The sequence below is a fragment of the Lacerta agilis genome, chromosome 14, assembly GCF_009819535.1.
Source record: "Lacerta agilis isolate rLacAgi1 chromosome 14, rLacAgi1.pri, whole genome shotgun sequence".
Lineage (NCBI taxonomy): Eukaryota > Metazoa > Chordata > Lepidosauria > Squamata > Lacertidae > Lacerta > Lacerta agilis.
In genome coordinates, this window is record NC_046325.1 from 24,196,848 (window position 1) to 24,211,226 (window position 14,379).

Sequence of the window (14,379 nt, forward strand, 5' to 3'; positions counted from 1 at the left end):
GGGAATGGTAAGTGGGGTGGGATTGGGTGGTTATGCTTCTATTATTCTACTTAGTGTATGTATGGGGTTCTTTTGATGACCAGAGGGATTAAACTATCACCTGTGGTGTCCTTTTTGAAGTAGGTAGCCTCTTGTAGTTCCCTGATAAATTAAAATCCTATAAAGTAATAGTGGAAAACCCACAAACAGCTGCACCAGGTAACAGCCAAATGCCCAACAAAACACATTGCCAAATTAACTGCAAAGCCTTTTTATGCTAAATATGCTTACCATTAACGGTATTGCAGCCTAGGCATGGCCACATCCACAATCTGATGCCTGGTGGGGACATCCTGCCTGGGGATTGGCCAATAGTGGACAGGCTTAGGTGCCGGAATTCCACAGGTGGTGGACCGAAACAGCCAATGAGTGTCACTTGGGTCTGCAACCAGGGAAGTAAATGGAGGCCTCAACAGCCTCCATCCCAGTTTGTCATCCTCAACTTAGGGAACAGACAAGTAGATGGGGAAATTAACTTCTCCCACAACTCCATTACCAAATAAGAACTCAAAGAGAACCCAAGCTGCCATTTACTCTAAGAGAACCATAAGGACTGGATTAAAAAATAGATTAATACAAAGAAGATATGTGACCACCTATGCACTCGTATTTACCTGAGAGTGTCACTCAAGGATGCTGTCTGTAAGGAATTACATATTTTTCAAAATTCATGAATGGTTATCCTTCACTTGTTTCTCAAAGCTCCTAAAAGACAGTATGACATTTTTATTACAGCATTGTACTCCAATGAAGGAGACTCACCTTAAAATAAAACTAAGCTCATTTGCTATCATTCAACATAACATACTTAACAATGTTGTTGAGATGGTAACATGGAGAGAAAAATCAATGAATTCTGCCTTACTCTGTCGAGATGAATGATATGGATCGAGAGTGAATAACAGGAGAGGGGGGGAGAACATTCACATTTATGTCATTTTAAGATGTTCATTGTACAATGAATTCCACATCCTAATTTATACTTAAGACAGAAAAGTTGAATGAGGTGTCAACAACAACAACAACAACAACAACAACAACAACAACAAAAAACAGGCAGCTTTTGAGAATAACAATGTTTTTCAATGTTTTCCTGTCCTAATTAACTGCTCCCTTTTGTTCAGCTCCGGCCTGAACAAGATAATGTAGCATTTGGGGAAGAAGATGCAAGTCAGCAACCCAGCACTGGAGGCTAAGATGGAGAAGATCTCTACAGCCACCACGTATTTCCCTTTGGTGCTCAAGTAGGTTGGAACAAAGGACAACCAAACACTGCAAAACACCAACATGCTGAAAGTGATGAACTTGGCTTCATTGAAAGTGTCAGGCAAGTTCCGGGCAAAGAAAGCTACAGTGAAGCTGGCCATGGCTAGCAAGCCCATGTAGCTCAGGACACAGTAAAACATGATTGGGGATGAATCGTTACATTGCAGTACAATCTCCTCAGTCATTGACTGGGCGTCACTATCTGGGAATGGAGGAGAGGTGGAAAGCCACACCAAGCAGATGACTCCTTGGAGAATAGAGCAAGAAAGGACAATGGAGCTGGCCAGGCTTTTACCTACCCACTTCTTCAACCTGGATCCAGGCTGTGTGGCCATGAAAACGAGAACCACAGTGATGGTTTTGGCCAGCACAGAAGACACAGCCATTGTGAACACAAGGCCAAAGGCAGTTTGGCGCAGAAAACATGTCACCTTTTCAGGTCTGCCTATGAATAGGAGTGCAGAAAGGAAGCAGAGCAGAAGGGAGATGAGGAGAGTGTAGGTCAGGTCCCTGTTGTTGGCTTTAACTATAGGAGTCTCATGATGCTTCAAAAATATTCTTAGCATCAAAACTGTGATAATGGAAGATGAAACAGCAGAAATTGTTAAACTGATACCCAAAGGTTCTTCATAGGATAAGTAGGTTATACTCTTGGGAATACATGCATTCTGGCCCTTGTTTGCATATTGATCATCTGGACATTTGCAACAGACAGGCATATCTGAAATAGAAGACACAGAAAATACCAGATTAGAATTATTTTTTAACCCTTTGCTTCTGAGGTGACAGGAATACAATTCAGTGGTAACTCGGGTTAAGAACTTAATTCGTTCTGGAGGTCCGTTCTTAACCTGAAACTCTTCTTAACCTGTGGTACCACTTTAGGTAATGGGCCCTCCCACTGCCGCCGTGCCGCAGTAAAATTCTTTACCCGAGGCTTCTCCTCCACAAACAAGAACACAAAAAATACCAGGTTACAATTATTTTTTACTTTCTGCTGCTGAGGTGACCGGAACACAATAATGAATAAGTCACACCAATTTGGTATAACTGTTACTCTCAGTCATCTACACTGCAGGTGGCACTGTGGTCTAAACTGTTTGGCAGTTCGGATCTGCACAACCAGATGAGCTCCCATTGCTTTGTCCACCTAGCAGTTTGAAAGCATACCAGTGTAAGTAGATTAATAGGTATTGCTATAGCGGGAAGGTAAACAGCGTTTTGGTGTTCTCTGGCTTCCGTCTTGGTGTTCCATTGCACCAGAAACAGTTTAGCCATGCTGGCCACATGACAAGCATGACTGGGGTCACCTTTCTTCTTCAATCTGCTACTGACAGACAGGGGCGGCATACGGGAGGAGGGGGGGCCACCCTGGGTACCGCCCTGGGGGGTTGACACTTGGGGCAGCGCCCCGCCCCCACAATTGGTGCTGCTGGCGCCCGACAACTTTTAAGGCTGCAGCGCGTTAACAGCAGCACAGCATCTGTGCAGCTGTTTGCCCGCTGCAGCTTTAAAACTTGCCGTGCCGCTGCATGGAAGGGGTGCCAGCCGCTTGCGCCTGCCATCTTGGGTGGACATGTGCAGTCCACCCAAGATGGCGGACGTGAGCGGCCGGTACCTCTTTTGACCGTGCGGCGGCGGTGGCGCAGCAAGTTTTAAGGCTGCAGCGCATTGCAGCCTTAAAATTGCCCGCTGCAGCCTTAAAGCTTTCCGTGCTGCCACTGCATAGTTGGAAGGGGTGCCGGTTGCTCACACCCACCCAAGATGGCGCAGTCTACTTGGGATGCTGTGCGCACGCCGTGACGTCACAGTGCACACGCGCTAGGGAGTGCACACGTCACAGTGCACACGTCACAGTGCACACCCTGCCACCAGGGGGGAGCACCCGCTTTGCTGCCCCGGACGGCAAAACGGCTCCCTACGCCCCTGATGACAGATTTGCTTCACTCTTCTTGATACTTTTCCAGTTGGTGCTGACACACATCATCAGCCAGGGCTCTGTCTAGCTCAAAGAGTGGGTTGCTGTGCTAGATGGCTCTAGATGCAAAGGTCCACAGACACACGGATTCATAGACACTACCAAATCTCATTTGAAATATGGAAGGCAGCTAACATTTCGGAGCTGGATGCAAAAAAATGGTATTGCACACATAGTACTGTTTAATTATATTTGCATAATGTGCCCAATATTCTTCCTTGTATTTGGCTGTGTAGATATTTTTCTTGCATCTGTATGCTGAAACTCTCACCTTCATGATCTGATATCCACCCTTTGGGGCATACAATGCAATCATAGCAGCAGAAAGACTCCCCCTCCTTGCTTTTCTTCCGATAACCGGTTGGGCACTTTGGATTACACAAAGCAACAGGCTGTGTCTATCAGCAAGTGAAAGGGGGAGATATTAATCCTCAGGAGAATCATCTTGTAATCATGAAGGTTCAGGAGAGAATATGCTAAACAGTGGTCTAGCTTCCTAAGCAACACATGGTTTAGATAAAGTCCCTTTAAACAGAGAGGGGTGTGATGTTCTCTTCAAGATCATACCTACCTTAGAGTGTGCTCAGTCATCTTTCTATCAGGGGACAGGAGTCCAACCCACTTTGGGCTTCTGCTCTTTCACATAAAATCCCACATTCATCATAGCATAGGAGTGAGGGTATTCAACTGATCGTATTATTTGTGCGTCGAGGTCCCAAAACCACCCCTCAAATAAATCACACTTCAAACCTTTAAGTTAAAGGTTTATGGCATTATTTTGGCCACAACTTTATTGAAATACAAATTATGTGAGTGGTTGCTTAGGCATTGGTTCAGAGTATGTGTCCCACTGGGGACAGAACTGACATTCGTCAGTAAGGGGAAAACACTTTGGGGAGAGAATGGGAGCCGGGGGTCTGACCCGCACCTCTCTCCAAATGCTCCAAGGGGCTCTTGCGTGGCCCTGGCCCCCGACCATGTTGAGCTGAACCTGGTGTGAAACTGAGGGACACAGCTAGGTCTGCTTAATTAAAACAGTACCTCACAATGTAGGTGAGACCAACATTTTGGATAAATATATATTTATTGTCCAATTGTTTCTTCCTGGAACAACATTAGAGCTCTGCCTGAGTCTGAAAACATATACCTTGTACATCTCTCAAACATACCACTCTTTCTCATATGCCTTTTACATTTCCCTCACTTGTGTAAGCATGTTGATGGCTCAATTGCTGCAACAGAGGGCCTCACCCTCTTCACCAGCTTCTGTAACTTGCATATTAGCTGCTCTTCCTGCTTCAATTCTCTCCTGGTTCTGGGAGACAGTGATTCAGGAGAGGGTAGGGAAGCCCCTGGCTCTTCACTTCCCTGACCTGCTTCTTCCTCCATTTCCTTAAATCGTTCACCCTCAAACTCTCCAGCTTCCTCTACCTCTTGCCTCCTTGCTGCCTGTTCTTCCCACTCAGACTCCAGCCACACTTGCCCCAGTGCACATTCATCAGTGTCCTGAAACTCCCTGACATCAGCTTAATATATACATTTTTGGAATGAAATTTCTGTCAATATAATGCATTTTACAAATATAAACATTTTGAAGCACACACTATGCCCTCTTACTCAATGGGTTAAGTCTGCACAGGACTGCTTTTCATTTTTGCTTACATGAGAGTAAAAATTTCATGGAATGGAGAATCCTCCATGAAATCTCTCCTCAGAGGGTTGGAGAATCAGCATAGGCAAGCACAAAATTGTGCAGAGGGTTGGGCATCGAACAAAAGACTCACCCTCATGGAAAACTGGGGCAATTCGCCAAATATCTGCATTGAAGTCCTACCTGATTGAACCTGCTGGGCCACACTATGGCATCCTCATTGATGCTCAAGAGTTCTTCAGGAGGAGCTCGGGGATCCATCCTTCCAACTTTCACTCTCTTGAAAGATTGGTTTGGATATGTGACCAAATTGATAATGTCATACTTTTGAATGAGCTCCCCATTCTGGTCAAAGGAAACCTTCTCCTCAACACTGTTGTTAAATGACACAGCTTTCAAAAAATGGTAGAGCTGGAACAAAACAGAAAAAGGAGCTATTTAAGAAAATGGTTCAGCCAGAACATAAAACACACAACCCTCCCTTCTATGAAGGCCACTGTGGTGGACAATTTCCTCTTGATCGACATAATGTTAATAAAGTGAGATGTATTTCAGACTTTTATTATTTATGGCCAAAAGCTTCTGAAAAAAATTCAAACAGCCCTTAATGTTCAAAACAAGTTACAAGGATAAAAACAGAGACTCAAATTATTGTTCTTTATTTGCTTATTTTATATACAAGCCTTTTTCCCTGGAGGGACTCAAGGCAGCTATATATACAATAATATGTATACAATATAAAATTATACAAATTTGAATGAAGGATAAAAAACAATGAGTAAAAAAGGAACAAAGTAAATAATAAATTCAAAAAGGGCATCATCATGTCCAGCTAGATTTGAAACAGTGGTAGGGCAGGAGAGAAATCATTTAAAAAAAAAAATTGAACAGAAAATTAATAAAAATGGAAGGAAGGAACAAAAATAAATAATAAAAATAAAGTGTCGTTAATTCTCTCAGAGATAAGTCACACCATATACATATTTCACACATACCCTTTTATACTTTCCTCTCTCCATTTCTCTTCCACACATACACACTTCTCTCTCTCTCTCTCTCTCTCTCTCTCTCTCTCAGGAAGGCAAACCAAGAGCTGAAGATTGCACTGGATCAATGTTAAAAAGTGTCCATCTGTTGAATCATTGTTGCTTCTACCTTGACCTGGAGATGTAATATTGCTGTTATTGGTCAGACCAGGGCTCTCCTTCTCCATCAGAGTATGAAGCTGAGGGATACAGCTGGCTGTCCTTTATTGAAGCAGCACCTCACAATGTGGATAAAGCTGATGCTACTATATAGAACTTATTATCCAATAGTTAAAGCTATGGTTTTCCCAGTAGTAATGTATGGAAGTGAGAGCTGGACCATGAAGAAGACTGATCGCCGAAGAATAGATGTATTTGAATTATGGTGCTGGAGGAGACTCTTGAGAGTCCCATGGACTGCAAAAAGATCAAACTTATCCATCTTTAAAGAAATCAGCCCTGAGTGCTCACTGGAAGGACAAATCCTGAAGTTGAGGCTACAGTACTTTGGCCACCTCATGAGAAGAGAAGACTCCCTAGAAAAGACCCTGATGTTGGGAAAGATGGAGGGCACAAGAAGAAGGGGATGGCAGAGGATGAGATGGTTGGACAGTGTTCTCGAAGCAACTAGCAAGAGTTTGGCCAAACTGCGGGAGGCAGTGAAAGATAGGTGTGCCTGGCGTGCTCTGGTCCATGGGGTCATGATGAGTCGGACATGACTGAATGACTGAATAACAACAGGAACATCCATTTGTTTCATGCTGAGGCAACATTAGAACTTCGCCTGAGTCTGTAAACATATACCATGTACATCTCTCAAACATATCACTCTTTCTCATATTCCCTTTTACATTTCCCTCTCTTTATTTCTCCTATACAAACCACACTTGCACATCTCTCTCTCTCTCTACCCAAATGAATCTCACCCAATCACAAATGCACATGCTCACACCATAACACACACAAAGACCATACTTGAGCATTCAAACATGAATGGAAGAAAACATGCTGGCCAACTGCTCCAAATGTGGTATGTAGAAATTAGCTGTATGGATGGAACGGTCCCTATCATTCCATCTTCCCCAAATATGGGGGGGGGCTCTCTACACAGGGCAAAGCAAGTTCCCTTGAACATCTCCACATGGGTAGTCGGCAACAAAGAATCAAAGAGACTGGGTCCTTCTGTCAGCAAAAAAGGGAATCCAAGAACCTAAAAAACACCATCCTAACAAACTATTTGCAATAAGATGTACAGTTAAATATCACGGAATTGATAATAAAAATAGAACAAACAGTCCCTGATTCAAGTTTGGACTCTGTCACCTGCCATGGCTGATGATTATGAAGGCTCCTTCTTTCTCTCTTCATCCCTGCTTTGCTTCTGGATCTGGATGAAATCATGGCATGTAAGGCATGAGCCACAATATAGACACTATTGTAAAAGCTGTAGCTGTGGCCTGTTACACTTCTTGGGAAGATGTGCTCAGGAAGGCTCTCTAGTTTCTCCTCTCCAGTGCAGGGAGAAGAATAAGCTCTCCCAGAGGAATTACCCTGTAATAAACTCATACTTCCCATAACAGTATCCTGGGATACACAGCGAAATTGATCTGTCCAGAAATCTTTAATAAAAGTATCTCCTTCAGCATTAGAAGGGTTTCTGTTCTTAGTAAAATGTTGGAATCCTTGAAGTTCATTAGACTGAAGTGCAAATGATAAAGCACCAGAGAAATCTTGCATATCAAAGATACCTTTGAAGAGGTAAGTTTTTAACTCCATCCCGACTGTCAGAATGAAGACTTTTCCTTTTGGATTTGGCATTTGGGGATTGATTCCTGAGCGTAGAAGATTTCTCAAAATGATCATATTTGTAGCCTCTCCATGGAAGACCAAAATGCTGACTTTGCTGTTCATGATCTTATCACACAAAAACCTTGAACTTCTTTCAAAATTTGCTTTCTCAACATCATATTCAAAACTGGTGAATGAGTCAAGGAATGCAAAACAAATGCTGTAATTGGAAAATTCTGGAACCATATTCTGTATAAACCATTGTAAAGTCATTCCATCTGTGGCAAATAATCCAATCCATCTCCATTGGAAGTGGTCAAGTAATTTGAGAATCCCCCTGAACTGATCAAGTCTTTTTGGAAACATTTTGTAGAAGGAAGGGAGTTCAGTATCCTCCGATATGATTGAAGCAGAATCATATATGAGCTAAACATATATTGTGGGTGTAGAAAGTTTTTTAGTTTACATTGGTGGTGCTTCGGCCCTGTATACAAGAAGGAGCATCTCTTCCCCCTTTGCCTAGATACTGAGATCCAGCTCCAAGGGCCTTCAAATGATTCCCTCATTGTGAACGAGGGAGGGCTTTCTTGGTAGTGGCACCCCCCTGTGTAACACTCTCCAGTCAAGTGTCAAGGAAATAAACAACTATCTGACTTTTAGAATACATCTGAATGCAGTCCTTTATACAGAATGCTGCAATGTGTGGCATTTTACTGTGGTTTTATAATTTGGTGAATGCCGCACAGAGTAGTGGGGTAAACCAGTCAGATGGGCAGTATAATAATAATAATAATAATAATAATAATAATAATAATAATAATTCATGTGGTGGGGCATAATACATGAAGAAAAGCAAGCACTGGGAAGGAAAGCCTTTTGAAAACTGTAAAACCTACCCTGATTCCTAGTTACAGGTAGGTAGCCATGTTGGTCTGCCGTAGTTGAAACAAAATAAAAAATAAAAATAAAATCCTTCCAGTAGCACCTTAGAGACCAACTAACTTTGTTTTTGGTATGAACTTTCATGTGCATCTGAAGAATTGTGAATGCACACGAAAGCTCATACCAAGAACAAATTTAGTTGGTCTCTAAGCTGCTACTGGAAGGATTTTTTTTTTAAATGTCTTTCAGGAGAAGGTAGGAGCATACTGTGCCAACTCTCCATCCTGCTTGCACTAGCAAGGAAGCTTTTCTGTGCTTGCACCTGTCCCGTCTGCTGCTTGGCATTCTTGCAAAAGAACACCCTTCCTTCCGATCAACTGGGGGAGGAATAAGAAACCCACCTTCCTCTTCTGCTTTCCCATCAGTATGTTTAATAAGGGTTGGGAAAAAACCATTTGATAAAACATTATCCCCATTAATTAAAATGAATGTGGTTGATAAATTCAGTCAGGGCATCTAAATACCTTAATCAGCTTCCCCTTCCATAATAGAGTTATCTTTTGTAATTCATTACTGTATGTCTGTTGTATGAAAAGCTCTAGCTGCTACCTTCAATGCATTCAAAACCCTGATTTGGTTTATTTTATCAGTCATCTATAATTGTATTTGGATTTCTTATACTGTCATCACATCTTGTTTGATAACTCTGTATTTTATATATTTTTGCATAAATTTATTTTTTTCATTTGAAATTTAATAATAATTAAAAAAAACTAGTTTGGGATTGCATCCAAAACCACAACTGAAATGGAAAGCAGTATTCAAATAATAAATATTTGTTCTGCTTTCTTACACACATACACTCTTACCTGAGGAATCTTATAGATAGCAAATATTTGTGGTATGGGAAAGTAAGAGTAAGTAACATCCTCAGTAACAGTCAATAAATTTTCATGGCTACCACACATAAAGTTGGGGAGAAGTCTGTCCTTTGGTGAAATAAATTGCATCGCAGCAGGAGAGGTCCACCTAGCTTCCAAAGTGTTATCATAAATATTGAATCCCAGTGAAATATTGGGTAAAATCTGTGGATTTTCGTTAACCTCCATTACCGCAAAAGCCAAAGCCAGAAGATGCTGATAGTTCTCTGTCAATACACTACAAAGAGAGTTGCAAATTGTGTCACAAGTATATTCTGCTCTTTCTGAAGCTGCTGTTTTCAAAAGTAGCAATCCTATAGCAAGATCCCCTTGGATGAGCATCTTAGAATGCAACAGATCTCTGAGTCAGAGGGCTGCTTCCTGTCTTAGCTGGCTCATCCTAGCCGAGCCTTGGCTAAGGTAGACGAGTTGAAGCTGCCTGAGTTGAGGGTCTCTGAGCTTTAGCTGAAAAAATGGTCGTTCCAGAGGCATGAGGACAGAACCAAAGTGGGGGTCAGTTAGGATATTACACATTGCCTGGCAAGCCAACATACAAAAATATGCTAAACTCTTATGTTCCCACTGCAAGGCTAGAGGCAGATTTTTGTCATCTCAACCGGTTCGCTCGTACTGCACACGGAGCCAGAAGTTGTGCCGCAACTATGAAGTAGAATGGAAGGTGAGAGGCAGAGGCTGCCCATGAAATCTGAGACCCCATAATCCACCACTGGCCAGGCTTAGGCAGAGGAGCAGCAGCAGCTCTGCTACTGAATGTGGATTGGATGTGGTGTATCTTTATTTCAGCTGAATTCACACTGGCTTGCTCTAATCCAGTTTATTGTGTATAGGAGTATTCCCAAAATCTTCTTAGATATTGATCTTTATTACTTTATATTATGTGCTTACACAAGAGTGAGGGAAAGCTACAATATCAACACCACTGCCATCATTTTATGTGTAATCTATTCCAACCCCCTGCAGTGCAGGAATTCTGACCACAACCATCTCTGGGTGGGCTCAGACCACCTACAACCTGGTTAACAACTAAGATGTTGTCCAGGCAATGACATATTTAATTCCTATATTGAATAATTACAAACATACCCAATGAGATATATGATTGTTTTGAGAGCTGGGGAGACAGATACTCCTCATGCTATACGTGGTGCTAAAGTTGAGCTGTATCGAATCTTAATTTGGTGGAGGTAGTAGATTGGTTTGTGAAGCAGAATTGAATATAATAACTTGGTACTACTGTCCATCACTCTTCAACAACATGAGAATCCTGCTTTAGAATGGAGGAAAGATACAAATGGAAAGAGGATGGAAATGCACATGAGTCAAGAAAACAGTGCTATAAACATCAGATGACATTCCAAAGTGCCATTATATATCCAGGGGCTATTTTTATATGGGGAGGTGGGGTAAAAAATTCCTATAATTAATTAACTGATTTTCCTGTTGCACAAACTAACATGTCTGGAGCCTGAAAACTTAAGATTCCTGTGGACCTTCCAGCAGTTCACCCTTGTCTAGGGTTTTCAAAGTTTCTGTTTTAGAATCAAGGTTGCAATATACCAAAGTTCAATCTGTTTATTTCCTGCTGCGGAATGTAATATAGACAGAGACAAAGTATGAAGCAGAAATGATTCCTTATACAAACATTTTAGGTACTTGTTCCCAATCAGGATTTCTCTTCAAGGTAATTGGAGATAGAGAAACAAGACTCTGAAAAACGATGGCTCCATAGGTGAAATCTCCACGTTGATAAAACCTGGGATGAATCAGTCCGGAACGCCACCTTCTACACTGAACATCTTGAGCCTCGCATGCTATGTGAGGCAGCAGCAACAACAACAACAACAAAATTACTAATATCACCATTCTCAATGCAAATCTAAATTCAACTGATCTATTTATATCTACAAAATTAATAATGTCACCATTCTGTGTAGAAATCTAACTTCAGCACACAGATCCTTCTATTTGTATCTACCGCTGCATAATTAGAATCTCCATGATTACAACAGTCTAACTTTAATGAATAATTTGCAGATCTGCCCAAGGCCAACAACCAAAAAAACATGAATTGACAGAAATCAGTCTAACATAGGCTTGTTCTCTATTCCCTAGTTCTGGGTAATTGCAGGTACTCTATTGTGTATCCTCTGAGCATTTCTTGAAAAATAGGTACTTGTTACATCTTAAGAGAAATAATACCTGCATGTGATTTGGATAATAATGGCCAAAAGCAAGAGCAACAATTAAAAAGGCTTGTCTGGAGCCTGGCAGAAAATGGGTTTCATTCATCATTGGGATTGTCATGTCTGATAATATAATGCGATTTCCCCACTTCTGCTATTCTAGGAAAGAAAACACATTAATTTTTGTTTGTTTATTTATTTTTCCCAATGTGAAATTACGACAAAAATTACAAACATAGAATCCAAAAAGAAATCACAAAACAAAAAGAACATAAAACAAAACTACCAAGAAAACTATACCATCATAACAAACTTTACATACATATGCACATACATATTGACTTCCTTCCTCCATTTTGAGACCTCAGAATTTTTAATCTATCTGAATTGTTGTGTCTAATATAAATTACCTCTATCTTTATATCTTTTGCACCACCACCCAAGTTTCCTTAACACTACAAAGTTTCATTGGTTACATACCAATACGTTTATTCCAGAACAATGTTTTTTATGTATTCTTTGGCACAATCCCATTTTTTCGCTATTTTTTGGTCCGATTGTCCCCTTAAGAATGCTGTAAATCTTGCCAAGTTTATATATTCACAAAGTTTAATTTGCCATTCTTGTATTGATGGGATTCCCCCTGCCCTTTCCAGTTTTTTGCTACGAGCATCCTGGCAGCTGTTTTCGCATAGAGCAGTGTTTTTCAACTAGTGTGCCGCGAGATGTTGCCTGGTGTGCCGTGGGAAAAAATGAAAAATTACTTTATATATAGTAAATATAGGCACAGAATTAAATTTTTTAACATTTTCTAATGGTGGTGTGCCTTGTGATTTTTTTCATGAAACAAGTGTGCCTTTGCCCCAAAAAGGTTGAAAAACACTGGCATAGAGGAATACTTTCCTTTGATTGCCTGGGGTATTGTTTGTAATTATACCCAGAATGAATTCCTCTGGTTTTTTACTAAAATATATTTTAAACATCTTTTTGATTTCTTCAAATATTTCTTTCCAGAATTAATAGTTTGGCATTCCCACCACATGTGAAACATTGTTCCTATTTCTATCTTGCATCTCCAGCAGGTATTTGATTTTAATGTATAAATTTTTGCCAATTTTACCAGAGTTAAGTATCATTGGTACATCATTTTCATCAAATTTTCTCTGATTGTGTAACATGCTAAGCAGTTTACTAGAACAATTGTAAAAAAATGAGGATTCACATTAATAAAAGAGAATATCCTTTATGATTCAAGAAGTTCTGTATAAATGTTGGGTATAGTAATAAAACAAGTTTGGATAATTTCCAAGAGTCAGGAATAAGCCCATCTTGTTGAAAATCCGCATCTCATGTATTCAAAACTGGTATACGGAGGCCCTGAATGTTGGAGCTATGCCCTCTCCCAGTGCTTTTTTTCTGGGGTATGCAGGGGTACCCCTAAACATTTTGTGAATCTCTGTGCTTTTGCCCATTTACTGTATTTATTTTTACCAATTTCAACTAAAAAATGGGCCAGGGGATGGGGGCGGGTTGCCCTCTTGGCTGACCTTCAAGGGATTTCCCACCCAGTTTTTGAAGGGCCTGCCCAGTGGAGAGCAGGTGTGTTGCATTTTTACCTTGCTATGGTTTACTAGGTTGCCATTTTGTGGCCATGGAGGAATTTTCTCCTGCAAGCCAATTGGCTGGCTTGCAGGTTTTTACCTACCTGATAGCAATCGCTACCACCTGAAGAGACTCATTTAATTTATATATACTTTTATTAAATATTTCATAGTTTACAAAAATACATGTGTTGTCTCTTTTTTCAAGTTTTGTTTTCTGCAGATCAGTTTCCTTTGTTGTGAGACATTAGTGTTACAGACTGTGTTAAGTTAGAAAGGAAAGAGGGCGAGAGGAAATGGTAAGAGGGGTGCGGTTGCGTGGTTATGCTTCTATTCTTCTACATTGTATATGTATGGCCACGGCGGGGGGGGGGGGTTGCTTCAGCGATACTTGCTGACCTTTAAAGCCCTAAACGGCCTCGGTCCAGTATACCTGAAGGAGCATCTCCACCCCCATCATTCAGCCCGGACACTGAACGCCCTCCCATCAGATGTCAAGGAAATAAACAACTTTCTGACTATAGAAGACATCTGAAGGCAGCCAGTTTTTAATGTTTTTAATGTCTGATGTTTTGTTGTATTTTTAGTATACATATTTTTAAGCCGCCCAGAGTGGCTTTGAAACCCAGCCAAATGGTCAGGGTATGTATAAATAAATAAATAAATAAATAAATAAATAAATCATTAGGCTCCGCTCCGGGGAGGTATATGGAGGCCTCCAGAGGCCTCCATCCCAGATTGTCATCACACAACTAAGGGAACAGACAAGTGGAGGGGAAGTAAACAGCTCTCGCAATTGCATTACCTGAGAGTGTCACTCAAGGATGCTGTCTGTAAGGAATTACATATTTTCCCCAATTCATGAATGCTTATCTTTCACCCGTTTCCCCAAAGCTTCTTAAAGTCAGCATGGTATTGTTATTACGGCATTGTACTCAAAAGAAGGAGACCCACCTTAAAATAAAACTAAGCTCATTTGCTATCATTCAACATAACATACCTAAGAGTGTTGCTGAGATGGTAAC

General features: G+C 41.0%; 1 protein-coding gene across 1 annotated transcript; it reads right to left on the bottom strand.

Moving 5' to 3' along the window:
- Nucleotides 1-1,121: 1,121 nt before the first annotated feature.
- Nucleotides 1,122-9,891, bottom strand: LOC117057893 (vomeronasal type-2 receptor 26-like). The gene is made up of 5 exons (XM_033168732.1): nt 9,499-9,891; nt 7,283-8,173; nt 5,118-5,345; nt 3,555-3,681; nt 1,122-2,026 (listed from the first exon to the last, which is right to left on the bottom strand). Exons 1-5 carry the CDS (start codon nt 9,889-9,891, stop codon nt 1,122-1,124), a joined length of 2,544 nt encoding a protein of 847 aa, XP_033024623.1.
- Between the last annotated feature and the right edge of the window lie 4,488 nt (nt 9,892-14,379).

Excerpts from the sequence above, each read along its gene's own strand:
- LOC117057893 (XM_033168732.1), bottom strand. The coding sequence starts at position 9,891 with ATGCTCATCCAAGGGGATCTTGCTATAGGATTGCTACTTTTGAAAACA. Across the intron at positions 8,174-9,498 it reads CTATCTATAAGATTCCTCAG|CTCATATATGATTCTGCTTC; the intron begins GTAAGAGTGTAT and ends ATATATGTTTAG. Across the intron at positions 3,682-5,117 it reads GGCCCAGCAGGTTCAATCAG|ACACAGCCTGTTGCTTTGTG; the intron begins GTAGGACTTCAA and ends ACTTGCTGATAG.